This window comes from Diaphorina citri, unplaced genomic scaffold (assembly GCF_000475195.1).
Source record: "Diaphorina citri unplaced genomic scaffold, Diaci psyllid genome assembly version 1.1 scaffold3827, whole genome shotgun sequence".
In the NCBI taxonomy this organism is placed as follows: Eukaryota; Metazoa; Arthropoda; class Insecta; order Hemiptera; family Psyllidae; genus Diaphorina; species Diaphorina citri.
The window spans coordinates 1-18,345 of NW_007381227.1; the positions used below are offsets into that span (position 1 = coordinate 1).

The following is an 18,345-nucleotide window of genomic DNA, read 5'->3' on the forward strand; positions in this document are numbered from 1 at the left end:
TTCACTTTCAACTTGAACATAGTGAATATCTTTTCAACGAAACAATTAATTGGTATCGTTGTAACATATGTCGCGATAAGCTCTTCAAGAAGTTTCGGAATTTAAGAATTCACATGAAACAAGTACACCGACAAAATATTATTGATTCAAACGGTGATACTTTTACAGTTAAAAGCATAGAAGATGTTACTTCCCCTTGTGAAGAGTGTAAGGAGTTGTGTGTTTTGTCTAAATACTGTATAAAACACAAGGATTGTTCTAAGGCCATGTCCACACCAGCACCTAGCTCTGAGTCTGTGTGTATTGAACATAGTAACTTGTTTCCAAAGTGTCATTCTTGTCAGAAATGTGAGGAATCATTTGGTAATTGTAACAATCTGTGGTCTCATATGTTCATCAAACATGAGAACAGTGACTTTGTTTGTAACCTTTGTGGCGATCCATGTTTTAACAGAGTGAAATATGCACCTCTTCTGTTACGCCATATGAAAGAAGAACATTACTTTAGACTAGACATACCTGATGCTATTAGTCGATTGAGATATAGAGTACAAGTCGTTTCCCAGGATGAATCAGTACAATTCAGATGTCCTGAGTGCTCAGTACAATTTAGTGATTTCCAAGCTTTGAGAGGACATCTCTTTTCTCATTCAGACGAAAGAATGTACGCGTGTGAGGAATGTGGGAAAAGTTTCAAGACAAAGATTCAGCTTTGCGCTCATAAGGAACTGGTACATGAGGGGAAACAAAGAAGTGTCTGCGATACCTGTGGACGTACATATAAAACCAAACATTCATTGAACCAGCACATGAAAATTCACAGTGACGTGAGAGGGTATGTGTGTGATATTTGTGGTGCTACATTCAAGCAAAGGGAAAGTTTGTGCAGTCATAGGTTTTCACACAGGGATAGGAAATATACCTGTAACTTTTGTGGTGCTTCCTTCAAACATCCAAATACATTACGTTCTCATACAAAACGTCACACGGAACCAAAGAATCAAGTTTGTCCGTTTTGTGGAAGGAAGTTTTTACGTCCTGATACTTTGCGAAATCATATTGGGGTAGCACACAATACAGAAATGCCTTTTGTTTGTGAGATTTGCAACTCGGCTTTCAAGATTAAAAAAGAACTACAGAGACATTATAAAACAGTTAACCATAAACCTTAATATTATGTAAGGTATGTAAATGCCCAGGCCTGAGCTTCTTCTACTTATTCTTAAAATTTGTACTAGTTATTCTACGGAACCTGAAAGATATTTCCTTCTTGATTTGTGGTGTTACAGGTGTATGATGGTATGGACGTGTTGTAAATGTGTTGCCAAGTACACCTCAAGATCACATCTCAGTCTTCACTTGCTATCTCATTCCAGTGATGCTGATAGTGATGATGATCATGAGTTACATATTTGTTCCCTTTGTCGTGGTTTAAAGGACTCTCACTTTATCTATGTTGCTTTAGATAGTGCACTGTATTGTGCTCATTGTGATCAAGTGTTCACTGATAAAAATATTCTCGAATTGCATATAAAAATAGAACATGATAAGAGAAATGTGTCCTGGTTTGTATGCTTGGTATGTGGATGTAGGCTGTTCAGGCGCAAAAATGACTTGCGGAAACATATGCAGGATGTGCATAGTGTGTATCATATGGACTCTGATCTATGTGCAGTATCTCGTTTACAAGACATCACTTTCCCTTGTGAAGAGTGTAAGGAGTTGTGTGTTTTGTCTAAATATTGTATAAAACACAAGGATTGTTCTAAAGCCATGTCCACACCAGCACCTAGCTCTGAGTCTGTGTGTATTGAACATGGTAACTTGTTTCCAAAGTGTCATTCTTGTCAGAAGTGTGAGGAATCATTTGATAATTGTAACAATCTGTGGTCCCATATGTTCATCAAACATGAGAACAGTGACTTTGTTTGTAACCTTTGTCCTCCAGGTTCCAAAGTTGTTGTAAAGTATGTACATTATCTAGAGAGACATGTGAGAAAACATCACACGATGCTTTTGCGTTTACCTAAAGTGCATAGCCATTTCAGAAAGAAGAATGCGATTCATGTAAACAATATAAACAAAAAAGTGAGCTATAAATGTCCCGATTGTTCTGTGATTGTTGTATCTTATAGTGGATTTAAATCTCATTTAGACATCCATAATGTTGAAAAAGAATATTTTTGTCATATATGCAAGAAAGTTTTTCTAAGGAACAGAAATCTTGTGTGTCACATAAAAGCTGTCCATGAGAATGTCCGAGAACATCAGTGCTCAGTTTGCGGTAAAGCATTTGCAGATATAACAAACATGAAGGTTCATATGAGGATTCATACTGGCGAGAAGAAATATGTGTGTGAAACTTGTGGCGCTTCATTTGCTCTTTGGGGAAGTCTAAATGTACACTCTTATTCACATACAAATACACAGTTTGTTTGTTCTTATTGCGGAAACACGTACAAAAATCCCAAGGCCTTGACTAGTCATATACGAAATTCACATACGATTCACCAGAAAAGCATTTGTGATGTTTGTGGAAAAGAATTCAGAATGAAGAGACAGTTGAAAGAACACATGGCAGTTCATACTACTGATAGACCTTTTGTTTGCAACATGTGTCCTTCAACGTTCAAATTGAAAAAGCATTTGCGACAACATTACAAGGTACACTTGAAGATGGAGTGAATAATAATAATCCGAAATTTTGTTTAGACTTAAGGCCAATAGTCTTTGTTTTATACAAGAAAAAAAAAAACCCATTTTACTCTCGTGATTCTTTTGTTTGTTTCGTATACCAAGTTTTGATATTTGTGGTGTTACAGGTGTATGATGGTATGGACATGTTGTAAATGTGTTGTCAAGTACACCTCAAGATCACATCTCAGTCTTCACTTGCTATCTCATTCCAGTAGTGAACTAAAAGTTAACCAAGAGGGAGAAGAAGAAGAACACTTTGCGAAAGAACTATGTTCTCTTTGTCATTGCCCAAAGGACTCTCACTTTATCTATCTTACTTCTGATAGAGAACTGTATTGTGCCCATTGTGATCAAGTATTTACTGATAAAAAAATTCTTGAATTGCATATAAAGGTAGAGCATAGTGATATTGGGTCTTTTTTTAAAACCCATACATTGCCCTGGGGAACATTTATATGTTGGTACTGTAATGAGGGTTTGCAAGATAAACGACAGTTGGAAATTCATATTAAAATAGAGCATAGCCAGCTTGTGTATGGACAGAGCGAGTGGTATGCGTGTAAACCTTGTCAAAAGCTTTACAAGCGACAACAGGATATTGTTAAACATATGCGACAATGTCATGGTATCACAGTAATAGCAAAGTCTTACCTTATTAAAAATTCAACTCAAATCACAGTATCGTGTAAATTGTGTGGCATTGATAATTTACTTTTGAACCAATGTAAAACACACGCTTCGTGTGAAACACAAAACTTGTTTTGTTGTAACTTTTGTAAGGAGGCTTTTGAGGACAAGCGAGTATTGGAGAGCCATATTTACATTAAGCATGGCAACGGGAACGCCTCATTGAAGTGTTACTTGTGTCAGATATGTTGTGATGAGCTTTATGTGGATGAAGAGCAATTCAAGAAGCATATGCTTGAAATACACGAGCTCACAGAGGTACACTTGGACAAATACATAGTTGAAACACTTGAAGATGTACTTGTACCGTGTAGATGTTGTAGCAAATCATGTTTGGTGTTCTCTGGATTTTGCAAAGAGCATGATGTAGACATGAAGGTGAATTCTTGCCATTCTCATCCAGACTCAGCACATGGCTGTGCTGTGTGTCATATAACATTTCCTGATTGTGCTCTCTTGTGGAAGCACAAGTTCTCTGAACATGAGATTGGGCAGTGGCAGTGTAATTTGTGTACAGCACATACAAATGTCGACTCACCCCGGGATCTCATGAACCATTGGTCTACTTCCCATGGTAATGATCGTGATGATTCGTGTGAGCAACATGGGGATGTGAAAGTGAATAATGTGTCAAGTGAGATGAAAAAATTTGTATGTATCGTGTGCGGTGCCAGTTATGTCAAGTGGAAAGGATTACGAGAGCACTGTGTGAGGAAACATACCGTCATGATTCAAACTATATTACCTACTCCTAGTGTTTCACGGGATGTTACCAAAAGTTCAGCCCAATTCCTAGATGACGAGGGTCACATGAAATACAAGTGTGACACATGTAGCAAAACATTTTCCATGTATTCAGGTTTAATGAGACATGTCCAAGCTCATAGTTGCCATGAGAATAAATTAGATTGTACCTATTGTAAGAAAAGTTTCTCTCAAAAAGTTCATTTATCTCGACACTATAAGAATATACATGGCGTGTTGATGCAGGCCAATGAAGTAGCCGAAATGAAGCTCCAGTATGGAATTACAATTGATGGAGTGACTAGTTACAAATGTCCACATTGTACCTCCTTATTTGCAAGGTTCTTCTCTCTACGAAAACATCTAAGATCTCACTCAGGGGTTAGACCTTTCATATGCACGATTTGTAACAAATCCTTTGTCCAAAGGAATCATTTGAATCGACACACCAACATACATACAGGCCCGGGGTATCAGTGCAATATATGTGGTCGCGTCATGAATGATAGAACCAACTTGAAGGTACATATGAGGAATCATACAGGGGAAAAGAAATACATTTGTGAGGTGTGTGGTAAAGGTTTTGTTCAATGGAGCTCTCACTATTATCACATGTTCACACATAGTGAATCAAGAAATTTCCAGTGTACAGTTTGTGACAAGAAGTTTGCTACACCAGCAGGGTTAAGAGAACACAAGCGTGTACATGTAATTAGTGAGGAAAAACACATTTGTGAGACTTGTGGAAATTCATTCTCTTCGCGTAGGAATCTCTTGTATCATATTAAAATTCACACCACTGACCGACCTTACAAGTGTGAAATGTGTAGTACTACCTTTAAAATGCGAAAATACCTTGTGCAACATTATAAAACTCACCGCCATAACAAATAACAAGTATGTAAATATATCGTGTTACAGGTTTCAAGTTTGGTCCTGCTCTAAATGTTGGGCTAGCTTCATATCATATAAAAGTTTGAGCGTACATGTCATGCAGCACGGAATATCAGAGAAAAGGAATCGACGATTTTCCTCTCAAAGCTTTGAACGTGATCAATGCAGGACCGTTTATATTTGTCACGTCTGTAATCAGCTCTTCAGGGAAAAATTAGTCTTGCAAACTCATGTGAAAATCGAGCATGACTATGCCAATATGACCTGGTATACTTGTAATATCTGTTGTAATGTCCTGTACATGTGTGAACAAGACATACAGAGGCACATGATTGACAAACATAACGTGACCGCCAAAATAAGTGTTGAAAAGTTGACTGTCAAAAGAGTGCAAGATGTTACGTATCCTTGTCAAGAATGTGGTAAAGTTTGCATTCTATCTAAATTTTGCTCAGCACATGCCTCTCTGAATACACAGAAACATGAAGACTCAACATCCGAACTTAAAGACTTGAAATCCGAGAAAGAACCATGCTCCAAACATAGTCATCCGTGTCAAAAATGTCACTTAAAGTTAGTGGATTGTAACGAGCTTTGGTTCCATATGTTTAAAACACATGATGACTGGGATTTTGAATGTAATCTGTGTTCTGCTTCCGAGAGAGTTCCCATTAAATATGGTACTTTACTTTCTCAGCACATGAAACAATGTCATGGGAAAACTTTGTATGTGTCTTATCATTCAGCCTTGTTTAAAAAGAAGGCACAAATTTCTATAGAAGGAGTTACGAAATACAAATGCTTAGATTGCAGTGCCATTTTATCTTCTTTTTATGCTTTGCAGAAGCATGTTTCTGCTTCTTCTTGTCATCAAAAGGTGCCGAATAAATCAGTAACTGCAAAGTTCAAAGCATTATTTACTGAGAGGTCTGAGAGCTCTGAGAGCTCGAAGAAAATTTACGAGTGTGATATTTGTAAGAAACAGGTTACTAACAGGAAAAATATGATTGATCATCAGAGATCTGTTCATGAATTATTAAAACCTTATGAATGTGACACTTGTGGTCATGGATTGAGTTCTAAAAAATCTTTAGACGATCATTATCGTATTCATACAGGCGAGAAGAAGTACGTATGTCAGCAGTGTGGTGCATCGTTTACTCAATGGGCAAGTTTGTTCTATCATAAGTTTTCACACTCGGAGACGCGAAACCAAGTCTGTTCTTATTGTGGGAAAACCTACAAAAATCCGAACCATTTGAGAAGTCACCTAAACACACACACCAAAAAGCGCTTGTATGTCTGCGAAACATGTGGCAAAGAATTTATGAAGTTGGAGTTGTTAAAGTCACACTTGACAACTCATTTAGCTGCGCGACCCTTCATTTGTGAATTTTGTAGCGCAGGTTTCAAGACAAAGAAACATCTGAGTCAACATCACAGGACTCATAAACGCAAAGAGTAGGAGAACACGAGCGTTCGCCAAGGATACATATCTATTGTTCTGATAATTATCAGGAATTTAATTGTTATACAATTGATGAACTTTTTTTTTTCAAGACAGCTTTTTTCATGATTCCTTTAGATTAGAATTAGACTTCTATTATTTAAATATGGTACAAAACGGTTAATTCATCTAATTGCCTCAAATTTCTCTAGTCGACAGCAAATAATGGACAAAAAAGAATACGAAATTATTCGTCTTTGAACAGGATTTTTTTCTTTTCTTTTGTACGTAGGGCTGCTGATTTTGATTTCCTCAAAATTATGTTTCTTGTTGATTCCAAGTTTTGACATTAATTATGGTGTTACAGGTGTATGATAATATGGACGTGTTGTAAATGTGTTGCCAAGTACACCTCAAGATCACATCTCAGTCTTCACTTGCTATCTCATTCCCGTGATGTTGATGATGAAGATGAAGAAGAACACAAAGAATTATGTTTTCTTTGTCATTGCCCAAAGGACTCTCACTTCATCTATGTTACTTCAGATAGCGAACTGTATTGTGCCCATTGTGATCAAGTATTTACTGATAAAAAAATTCTTGAATTGCATATAAAGATAGAACATCGTGATATAAGGGCTATTTTTAAACCTACAATAATCTCTTGGTTTGTATGTAAGATTTGCGGCTATAAGATGTTCATGCGGATGTTTAACTTGCGTAAACATATGGAAGATTATCATCATATTTTTAATTTTGACGCCAAGTCCTGTGCAGTATCTCAAATGCAAGATATTACTTTCCCTTGTGAAGAGTGTAAGGAGTTGTGTGTTTTGTCTAAATATTGTATAAAACACAAGGATTGTTCTAAAGCCTTGTCCACACCAGCACCTAGCTCTGAGTCTGTGTGTATTGAACATAGTAACTTAATTCCAAAGTGTCATTCTTGTCAGAAGTGTGAGGAATCATTTGATAATTGTAACAATCTGTGGTCTCATATGTTCATCAAACATGAGGACAGTGACTTTGTTTGTAACCTGTGTCCTCCAGATTCCAAGATTGTGATCAAATATGTACACTTGCTTGTTAGACATATGAAGAAGCATCACACAATGCAACTTCGCATATCATCTGTTTCCAAGCATATAAAATCAAAAACTCAAATTTTTGTTGATGGAGCTATCCATTTTAAATGTACTGATTGTCCAACTATTTTCACATCGTTTAATGGGTTGAAGAATCACCTGGATATTCACAGTGGTGAGAAAGACTATGCATGTCATATTTGTAACAAAGTATTTGTTCGACATAGTACTCTCGAAAATCACATGAAAGCTGTACATGAAAAAATTCGTGACTTTCAATGTAAGGTGTGTGACCGTGCGTTTTTTGACGTTTATAATTTGAAGCTGCATATGAGGATTCATACTGGCGAGAAGAAATATGTGTGTGAAACTTGTGGCGCTTCATTTGTGCACTGGGGAAGTCTAAACATACATAACTATTCTCATATAAATGCACAGTTTGTCTGTTCTTTTTGCGGAAACACTTATAAAAATCCCAAGTCCTTGGATAGTCATATACGAAATTCTCACACCAATCGCAAGAAAAGCATTTGTGATGTATGCGGAAAAGAATTTAAAATGGAGAAACGGTTGAAAGAACACATGGCAGTTCATACTACTGATAGACCTTTTTTTTGTGACATGTGTCCCTCAGCGTTCAAATTGAATAAGCATTTACAACAGCATTATAAGATTCATCTGAAAATTGAGTGATGAGATCATAGCAAATTAAAAGCATAGGATATTTGTGGTGCTACATTCAAGCAAAGGGAAAGTTTGTGCAGTCATAGGTTTTCACACAGGGATAGGAAATATACCTGTAACTTTTGTGGTGCTTCCTTCAAACATCCAAATACATTACGTTCTCATACAAAACGTCACACGGAACCAAAGAATCAAGTTTGTCCGTTTTGTGGAAGGAAGTTTTTACGTCCTGATACTTTGCGAAATCATATTGGGGTAGCACACAATACAGAAATGCCTTTTGTTTGTGAGATTTGCAACTCGGCTTTCAAGATTAAAAAAGAACTACAGAGACATTATAAAACAGTTAACCATAAACCTTAATATTATGTAAGGTATGTAAATGCCCAGGCCTGAGCTTCTTCTACTTATTCTTAAAATTTGTACTAGTTATTCTACGGAACCTGAAAGATATTTCCTTCTTGATTTGTGGTGTTACAGGTGTATGATGGTATGGACGTGTTGTAAATGTGTTGCCAAGTACACCTCAAGATCACATCTCAGTCTTCACTTGCTATCTCATTCCAGTGATGCTGATAGTGATGATGATCATGAGTTACATATTTGTTCCCTTTGTCGTGGTTTAAAGGACTCTCACTTTATCTATGTTGCTTTAGATAGTGCACTGTATTGTGCTCATTGTGATCAAGTGTTCACTGATAAAAATATTCTCGAATTGCATATAAAAATAGAACATGATAAGAGAAATGTGTCCTGGTTTGTATGCTTGGTATGTGGATGTAGGCTGTTCAGGCGCAAAAATGACTTGCGGAAACATATGCAGGATGTGCATAGTGTGTATCATATGGACTCTGATCTATGTGCAGTATCTCGTTTACAAGACATCACTTTCCCTTGTGAAGAGTGTAAGGAGTTGTGTGTTTTGTCTAAATATTGTATAAAACACAAGGATTGTTCTAAAGCCATGTCCACACCAGCACCTAGCTCTGAGTCTGTGTGTATTGAACATGGTAACTTGTTTCCAAAGTGTCATTCTTGTCAGAAGTGTGAGGAATCATTTGATAATTGTAACAATCTGTGGTCCCATATGTTCATCAAACATGAGAACAGTGACTTTGTTTGTAACCTTTGTCCTCCAGGTTCCAAAGTTGTTGTAAAGTATGTACATTATCTAGAGAGACATGTGAGAAAACATCACACGATGCTTTTGCGTTTACCTAAAGTGCATAGCCATTTCAGAAAGAAGAATGCGATTCATGTAAACAATATAAACAAAAAAGTGAGCTATAAATGTCCCGATTGTTCTGTGATTGTTGTATCTTATAGTGGATTTAAATCTCATTTAGACATCCATAATGTTGAAAAAGAATATTTTTGTCATATATGCAAGAAAGTTTTTCTAAGGAACAGAAATCTTGTGTGTCACATAAAAGCTGTCCATGAGAATGTCCGAGAACATCAGTGCTCAGTTTGCGGTAAAGCATTTGCAGATATAACAAACATGAAGGTTCATATGAGGATTCATACTGGCGAGAAGAAATATGTGTGTGAAACTTGTGGCGCTTCATTTGCTCTTTGGGGAAGTCTAAATGTACACTCTTATTCACATACAAATACACAGTTTGTTTGTTCTTATTGCGGAAACACGTACAAAAATCCCAAGGCCTTGACTAGTCATATACGAAATTCACATACGATTCACCAGAAAAGCATTTGTGATGTTTGTGGAAAAGAATTCAGAATGAAGAGACAGTTGAAAGAACACATGGCAGTTCATACTACTGATAGACCTTTTGTTTGCAACATGTGTCCTTCAACGTTCAAATTGAAAAAGCATTTGCGACAACATTACAAGGTACACTTGAAGATGGAGTGAATAATAATAATCCGAAATTTTGTTTAGACTTAAGGCCAATAGTCTTTGTTTTATACAAGAAAAAAAAAAACCCATTTTACTCTCGTGATTCTTTTGTTTGTTTCGTATACCAAGTTTTGATATTTGTGGTGTTACAGGTGTATGATGGTATGGACATGTTGTAAATGTGTTGTCAAGTACACCTCAAGATCACATCTCAGTCTTCACTTGCTATCTCATTCCAGTAGTGAACTAAAAGTTAACCAAGAGGGAGAAGAAGAAGAACACTTTGCGAAAGAACTATGTTCTCTTTGTCATTGCCCAAAGGACTCTCACTTTATCTATCTTACTTCTGATAGAGAACTGTATTGTGGTTTGTGAGATTTGCAACTCGGCTTTCAAGATTAAAAAAGAACTACAGAGACATTATAAAACAGTTAACCATAAACCTTAATATTATGTAAAATGTCGACTCACCCCGGGATCTCATGAACCATTGGTCTACTTCCCATGGTAATGGTCGTGATGATTCGTGTGAGCAACATGGGGATATTATGGAGTTGCTTGAAAAAGTTAAACGAATTTCTAAATATCAGTCAGCCCTGAGAATTTTGAAAAATAATCCTGTTTTCCTGTTGGTTTGAAACTGAAATTTTAAAATTGCTTTTGTCAGCAGAAGTGAAACATCTAGCTATCTAGCATTTGGTGAAGCGTGAACTACACAATTCAATGAACATGAACAAGAGGTAAATATTAGAAAAAGACAAATACAAGATTATTGTATTACTGGATTTTGTATAATGTAAACAGAACAGTTTGTTTTACTATTTTTCTGAATTATTACTTTATTTGTCATACTTATACTTATTATTTGTAGTTTTAAAGTTGTAAATTGTAAATTTCTTGATAATATTAAAATTAAAAAAAACACTTATTTTGATTTAAAATTTCTTCTTGTTTTTGAATACCAAGTTTCGATATTTGTGATGTTACAGGTGTATGATAATATGGACGTGTTGTAAATGTGTTGCCAAGTACACCTCAAGATCACATCTCAGTCTTCACTTGCTATCTCGTAGTTTTAAAGTTGTAAATTGTAAATTTCTTGATAATATTAAAATTAAAAAAAAACACTTATTTTGATTTAAAATTTCTTCTTGTTTTTGAATACCAAGTTTCGATATTTGTGATGTTACAGGTGTATGATAATATGGACGTGTTGTAAATGTGTTGCCAAGTACACCTCAAGATCACATCTCAGTCTTCACTTGCTATCTCATTCCCGTGATGTTGATGATGAAGATGAAGAAGAACACAAAGAATTATGTTTTCTTTGTCATTGCCCAAAGGACTCTCACTTCATCTATGTTACTTCAGATAGCGAACTGTATTGTGCCCATTGTGATCAAGTATTTACTGATAAAAAAATTCTTGAATTGCATATAAAGATAGAACATCGTGATATAAGGGCTATTTTTAAACCTACAATAATCTCTTGGTTTGTATGTAAGATTTGCGGCTATAAGATGTTCATGCGGATGTTTAACTTGCGTAAACATATGGAAGATTATCATCATATTTTTAATTTTGACGCCAAGTCCTGTGCAGTATCTCAAATGCAAGATATTACTTTCCCTTGTGAAGAGTGTAAGGAGTTGTGTGTTTTGTCTAAATATTGTATAAAACACAAGGATTGTTCTAAAGCCTTGTCCACACCAGCACCTAGCTCTGAGTCTGTGTGTATTGAACATAGTAACTTAATTCCAAAGTGTCATTCTTGTCAGAAGTGTGAGGAATCATTTGATAATTGTAACAATCTGTGGTCTCATATGTTCATCAAACATGAGGACAGTGACTTTGTTTGTAACCTGTGTCCTCCAGATTCCAAGATTGTGATCAAATATGTACACTTGCTTGTTAGACATATGAAGAAGCATCACACAATGCAACTTCGCATATCATCTGTTTCCAAGCATATAAAATCAAAAACTCAAATTTTTGTTGATGGAGCTATCCATTTTAAATGTACTGATTGTCCAACTATTTTCACATCGTTTAATGGGTTGAAGAATCACCTGGATATTCACAGTGGTGAGAAAGACTATGCATGTCATATTTGTAACAAAGTATTTGTTCGACATAGTACTCTCGAAAATCACATGAAAGCTGTACATGAAAAAATTCGTGACTTTCAATGTAAGGTGTGTGACCGTGCGTTTTTTGACGTTTATAATTTGAAGCTGCATATGAGGATTCATACTGGCGAGAAGAAATATGTGTGTGAAACTTGTGGCGCTTCATTTGTGCACTGGGGAAGTCTAAACATACATAACTATTCTCATATAAATGCACAGTTTGTCTGTTCTTTTTGCGGAAACACTTATAAAAATCCCAAGTCCTTGGATAGTCATATACGAAATTCTCACACCAATCGCAAGAAAAGCATTTGTGATGTATGCGGAAAAGAATTTAAAATGGAGAAACGGTTGAAAGAACACATGGCAGTTCATACTACTGATAGACCTTTTTTTTGTGACATGTGTCCCTCAGCGTTCAAATTGAATAAGCATTTACAACAGCATTATAAGATTCATCTGAAAATTGAGTGATGAGATCATAGCAAATTAAAAGCATAGGATCATAGTGGAAGTCTCAAGGTTCATAAATTTACCCATAGCACTACCCCATTAATTTGTTCCTACTGCAAGAATGTTTTTAAAAATCCCATCACCTTAAAACGTCATATACGAAATGTTCACCTGGCCCCCTCAATGAGTATCTGTGACATTTGCGGTAAAGAACTAAAAAGTACAAATATGAAAAATCATTTGGCAACTCACAGTACGGAGCGACCCTTTGTCTGTAAAATTTGCAATGCCTCATACAAGGTTAGAAAACACTTGACAGATCATAATAAGACCCATAAGAAAAACAATCCATATCATTAAGTGTGATACTAACTAATCTTTTCTGCCTTGTAAGCGCTAGGCCGCGGGTTCGATTCCCGCCCGGGGCGGATTTTATCCTGATGGGATAATGTTCGTTATGCTGATGAAATTAAGCAAGAATTGTCCTGTGAACAGTGTAGATGTTCTATAGATTTTCATAGCGCATTGTACACAAAAGATGTATATCACTGCGCTGATTGTGAACAAGTATTTCTTGATAAGTTCGTTTTAGAATTAATTGCAATATTGGGTATTTTCCATTCTTCGATAAAAACATTTTGTTTCCTCAAAGTCTTTGTATGATCTGTCCTTCTTGACTTTAGATTTTCTGGGTGCTTGAGTGTTGCTTTTTTTTTAATTTAAAATTTTCAACCGAAGATTGAAAATTTTGTCATTGATGGTAAGTTGTTCTATTTACCTGATCGAATTATTTTAATTATATCTCAGGTACGGCATGTAGTTGATTCCAAGTGTTGATATTTGTGGTGTTACAGGTGTATGATGGTATGGACGTGTTGTAAATGTGTTGTCAAGTACACCTCAAGATCACATCTCAGTCTTCACTTGCTATCTCATTCCAGTAGTGAACTAAAAGTTAACCAAGAGGGAGAAGAAGAAGAACACTTTGCGAAAGAACTATGTTCTCTTTGTCATTGCCCAAAGGACTCTCACTTTATCTATTTTACTTCTGATAGAGAACTGTATTGTGCCCATTGTGATCAAGTATTTACTGATAAAAAAATTCTTGAATTGCATATAAAGATAGAACATAGTGATATTGGGTCTTTTTTTAAAACCCATACATTGCCCTGGTTTGTATGTCATATTTGTGGAAGAAGGCTGTTCAGACGTCCTTCATCCTTGCGGAAACATATGAAGGATGTGCATAGTGTGTATCATATGGACTCTGATCTATGTGCAGTATCTCAAATGCAAGATATTACTTTCCCTTGTGAAGAGTGTAAGGAGTTGTGTGTTTTGTCTAAATATTGTATAAAACACAGCCTTGCGGAAACATATGAAGGATGTGCATAGTGTGTATCATATGGACTCTGATCTATGTGCAGTATCTCGTTTACAAGACATCACTTTCCCTTGTGAAGAGTGTAAATTCTTTATTGTGGTCTATGTGATCAAATTTTTACTGATAAAGAAATGTTGAAGATTCACTTTCAACTTGAACATAGTGAATATCTTTTCAACGAAACAATTAATTGGTATCGTTGTAACATATGTCGCGATAAGCTCTTCAAGTTCTTTATTGTGGTCTATGTGATCAAATTTTTACTGATAAAGAAATGTTGAAGGTTCACTTTCAACTTGAACATAGTGAATATCTTTTCAACGAAACAATTAATTGGTATCGTTGTAACATATGTCGCGATAAGCTCTTCAAAGACTAGAGCCCGTTCTCCCTTTATTCCCAATATAGTGTACAAGTCACCCATCCATTTATTGGCCTTCCCCGGCGTAGCTTAACATAGGTAACGCTAAAACCGGTCTTAAATGATCGACTGAAGTGTTATCTAAAACAGTAGACACAAAAATAAAGGTATCTGAAAATCAAAGGTAAATGGTCATGTCTCCAATGCTATTGTGACATGAGTATTGCTGTTTAACCGTAAACGTATTGATGAGTAGGTAGCACATATTTTTAACTAGCCGAAATCCGTCGCTTCGCTCCGGATTTCTGCTAGTAAATCCTTAAGGCATGGCCGTTCATGTCACTCATCCGTTTAGTGGTTATCTGAAAATCAAAGATAAATGGTCATGTCTCCAATGCTATTGTGACATGAGTATTGCTGTTTAACCGTAAACGTAATAATATTACACACTGTGTGCGTTAGGCTGGAACTTGGCCTTAACCTTCACGGGAGTGCAAGCAATAAGTTGACAAAGTTTCATAGCAATCGGATGAGCGGTTTGGCCAGGCATAAAGTTCGAACAAACACACAAACAAATATTCATTTTCATATATTAGATTATTATATTTATTATTATTAAATTGTAATGAAGTATGTAATGTATATTACTGTGAATTTTTTTCAATAATAATAATAATAATAATAAAAAAAACTATCTTCATTTATTCCTTCTCATTATCGAATACCAAGTTTTAATATTTGTGGTGTTACAGGTGTATGATGGTATGGACGTGTTGTAAATGTGTTGTCAAGTACACCTCAAGATCACATCTCAGTCTTCACTTGCTATCTCATTCCAGTAGTGAACTAAAAGTTAACCAAGAGGGAGAAGAAGAAGAACACTTTGCGAAAGAACTATGTTCTCTTTGTCATTGCCCAAAGGACTCTCACTTTATCTATCTTACTTCTGATAGAGAACTGTATTGTGCCCATTGTGATCAAGTATTTACTGATAAAAAAATTCTTGAATTGCATATAAAGATAGAGCATAGTGATATTGGGTCTTTTTTTAAAACCCATACATTGCCCTGGTTTGTATGTCATATTTGTGGAAGACGGTTGTTCAGACGTCCTTCATCCTTGCGGAAACATATGCAGGATGTGCATAGTGTGTATCATATGGACTCTGATCTATGTGCAGTATCTCGTTTACAAGACATCACTTTCCCTTGTGAAGAGTGTAAGGAGTTGTGTGTTTTGTCTAAATATTGTATAAAACACAAGGATTGTTCTAAAGCCATGTCCACACCAGCACCTAGCTCTGAGTCTGTGTGTATTGAACATGGTCACTTGTTTCCAAAGTGTCATTCTTGTCAGAAGTGTGAGGAATCATTTGATAATTGTAACAATCTGTGGTCTCATATGTTCATCAAACATGAGAACAGTGACTTTGTTTGTAATCTTTGTCCTTCACATTCCAAGGTTTTAGTTAGGTATGTTCATTCTGCAGTAAGACATATGAAAAAACATCACAAATTGCAGCTGAGTATACCTAAAGCACACAATTATTTCAGAAAGAAAACGGTTATTCATGTAAATAAAAAAGTAAATTATAAATGCCCCGACTGCTCTGCGATTTTGTTATCCTATGGTGGTTTCACATCCCATTTAGATATTCATAGTGGTGAAAAAGATCATTGTTGTCATATATGCAAAAAAGTTTTCCTTAGATATCGAAATCTTGTGTGTCACATAAAAGCTGTCCATGAAAAAGTTCGAGACCATCAGTGCTCAGTTTGCGGTAAAGCATTTGCAGATATAACAAACATGAAGGTTCATATGAGGATTCATACTGGCGAGAAGAAATATGTATGTGAAACTTGTGGCGCTTCATTTGTTCAGTGGGGAAGTTTAAATCAACATAATTTAGTTCACACTGCTGTAAATGTCGTTTGTTCTTACTGTGGAAACACTTATAAAAACCCCAAGTCCTTGGAGAGTCACATTCGATATGCCCACACTATTCGTCAGAAAAGCATTTGTGATGTTTGTGGAAAAGAATTTAAGATGAAGAAACGGTTGAAAGAACACATGGCAGTTCATACTACTGATAGACCTTTTGTTTGTGACATGTGTCCTTCAGCGTTCAAATTGAAGAAGCATTTACAACAGCATTACAAAGTACACTTGAAAAAAGATTAAATATTGGAAAAATTGAAGTGATTAATCTTGTAAAAATCCTGAATACAAATTTCGTAAGAAAAGATTCATTATCTAATATAATGCGTGTATTACCTGCCGTGTCTGCGAGACAGGCTTCAGGCATGAATCCTGTTTAACGGTGTTTGAAAGAAAACCCTTTGGAAGCCCAGAAATCTTATACAGTGTGTTCCAAGAAAACACTGACAACAGCTCAGGGTAGGCAGATCTCATCATTTCCAACAAGGTTCTGTTAGTCATTTTCCCAACTTCGGCTTGGTTTCCAAGAAAAGTCCAAAAAACATTAAAAAAAAAAAAAAAAAAAATACAGACCCTGTGTCAGTTTTTAGGTTATTACTTTTTCATTTTAATCGATATGTTACGGTAAACGTAGATTATCTGGTCATTGTGAAAAATTACCGGTTATTTTTCACAATTACCACTGTCCTTGGTAAATGTAAGAAATAATTCTACAAAACTCATTATTTCTCACATTTACCAGTTATTTTTCACAATTACCAGAGGTCCTTGGTAAATGTAGGAAATCCAATCAGGAACGATTTCGTTGGTGGCATACTTAGGGGTGGATCTAAATCTATGTGGAGGAAGTTGAATTTCTTGGGTATTGGAAATCTGAAGTCATCTCCTCCATTGACTTTTGAGTTGGATGAACTAAACGAGTTTTTTAGTGGTTCCCAACCCTAATAAAGAGAACTGTACTATATGATATTCAAAGTAGTACAGCAATTGATAACATACCCTCAGATATCTCATTCTCTTTTGAAGAGGTTCCTGAGGGGGCTGTTGGTTCTGCCATTCTCAGCATAAAATCAAAAGCTAGAGGATATGATGCCATAGACATTGTCATGTTGAAAACGTCTCTTGCTCATATTCTGCCCGCCACCACGCATGTCTTCAAATCTTCAATCACCCTCTCACATCTGGAGTGTTTCCATCGGATTGGAGATCTGCGGAAGTTATACCTTTGAATAAGGTTGCCAGTCCTGCTTCCTGTAGTGACTTCCGTCCGGTGGCAATATTACCGGTTCTATCCAAGGCCCTGGTGAAAATCGCTACTCAGCAGATCATACAATACATCGAAGCTTATAATATACTCGATCCTTTCCAGTCCGGATTTCGAAAGTCGCACAGTACAGCCACCGCACTTGTCAAAGTGACGCATGACATTCGTCTGGCACTTGATACAAGAAAGGTGACTGTACTAGTTTTGCTTGATATGAGCAAAGTTTTCGATTCCGTGGACTTTGATGTATTGTTAGCGATTTTAGAGAAGCTGAAAGTCTCTATTTCTGCTTTGTCTTGGATTGATAGTTATCTAAGAGGCCGTAGACAGCGTGTAAAACAGCGGAATGGTAATTATTTTGCAATTTAAAAGAGAGGGGTTTGGGTATGGTAATATTAACTTCAAAAGAGAATTAGAAATCTTTATTTTCTACATTTACCACTGAGCATTGGGGATTTTAAGTACGGCATGTAGTTGATTCCAAGTGTTGATATTTGTGGTGTTACAGGTGTATGATGTTATGGACGTGTTGTAAATGTGTTGCCAAGTATACCTCAAGATCACATCTCAGTCTTCACTTGCTATCTCATTCCAGTAATGCTGATGAAATTAAGCAAGAATTGTCCTGTGAACAGTGTGGATGTTCTATAGATTTTCATAGCGCATTGTACAAAAAAGATGTATATCACTGCGCTCATTGTGAACAAGTATTTCTTG

The 18,345-nt window shown here is 36.1% G+C and overlaps 7 protein-coding genes across 8 annotated transcripts; all 7 read left to right on the forward strand.

Moving 5' to 3' along the window:
• Nucleotides 1-5: 5 nt before the first annotated feature.
• LOC103520601 (zinc finger protein 729-like) lies at nucleotides 6-2,781 on the forward strand (the record flags this gene model as incomplete). The annotated part of the gene is made up of 2 exons (XM_026831648.1): nucleotides 6-1,158; nucleotides 1,190-2,781. Coding segments are annotated over 2 exons (2,649 nt in total), but the record flags the coding sequence as incomplete, so codon positions are not given.
• Nucleotides 2,782-2,800: 19 nt separating this feature from the next.
• On the forward strand, nucleotides 2,801-17,703 carry LOC103520606 (zinc finger protein 665-like). Its single transcript, XM_008485706.3, has 2 exons — nucleotides 2,801-3,131; nucleotides 15,488-17,703. Exons 1-2 carry the CDS (start codon nucleotides 2,827-2,829, stop codon nucleotides 16,605-16,607), a joined length of 1,425 nt encoding a protein of 474 aa, XP_008483928.2. The 5' UTR covers nucleotides 2,801-2,826; the 3' UTR covers nucleotides 16,608-17,703.
• On the forward strand, nucleotides 3,148-5,381 carry LOC103520602 (zinc finger protein 883-like). The gene has a single exon (XM_008485702.3). The coding sequence runs from the start codon at nucleotides 3,307-3,309 to the stop codon at nucleotides 5,020-5,022; it is 1,716 nt and encodes a 571-aa protein (XP_008483924.2). The 5' UTR covers nucleotides 3,148-3,306; the 3' UTR covers nucleotides 5,023-5,381.
• On the forward strand, nucleotides 5,091-6,736 carry LOC103520600 (zinc finger protein 567-like). The gene has a single exon (XM_008485699.3). The coding sequence runs from the start codon at nucleotides 5,120-5,122 to the stop codon at nucleotides 6,485-6,487; it is 1,368 nt and encodes a 455-aa protein (XP_008483921.1). The 5' UTR covers nucleotides 5,091-5,119; the 3' UTR covers nucleotides 6,488-6,736.
• LOC103520599 (zinc finger protein 678-like) lies at nucleotides 6,805-8,270 on the forward strand. Its single transcript, XM_008485698.3, has one exon. It carries the CDS (start codon nucleotides 6,841-6,843, stop codon nucleotides 8,245-8,247), a length of 1,407 nt encoding a protein of 468 aa, XP_008483920.1. The 5' UTR covers nucleotides 6,805-6,840; the 3' UTR covers nucleotides 8,248-8,270.
• On the forward strand, nucleotides 8,599-10,162 carry LOC103520603 (zinc finger protein 26-like). Its single transcript, XM_008485703.3, has one exon. The coding sequence runs from the start codon at nucleotides 8,621-8,623 to the stop codon at nucleotides 10,112-10,114; it is 1,494 nt and encodes a 497-aa protein (XP_008483925.3). The 5' UTR covers nucleotides 8,599-8,620; the 3' UTR covers nucleotides 10,115-10,162.
• LOC103520604 (zinc finger protein 665-like) lies at nucleotides 10,230-12,737 on the forward strand. 2 transcript variants are annotated; one of them, XM_026831650.1, is made up of 2 exons: nucleotides 10,230-10,466; nucleotides 11,489-12,737. In XM_026831650.1, exons 1-2 carry the CDS (start codon nucleotides 10,256-10,258, stop codon nucleotides 12,700-12,702), a joined length of 1,425 nt encoding a protein of 474 aa, XP_026687451.1. In that variant the 5' UTR covers nucleotides 10,230-10,255; the 3' UTR covers nucleotides 12,703-12,737. The 2 variants fall into 2 exon arrangements, with proteins under 2 accessions (XP_026687451.1, XP_017304050.1); XM_017448561.2 differs by lacking the exon at nucleotides 10,230-10,466 and adding an exon at nucleotides 11,027-11,061 and having other exon boundaries at nucleotides 11,265-12,737.
• Nucleotides 17,704-18,345: the final 642 nt, after the last annotated feature.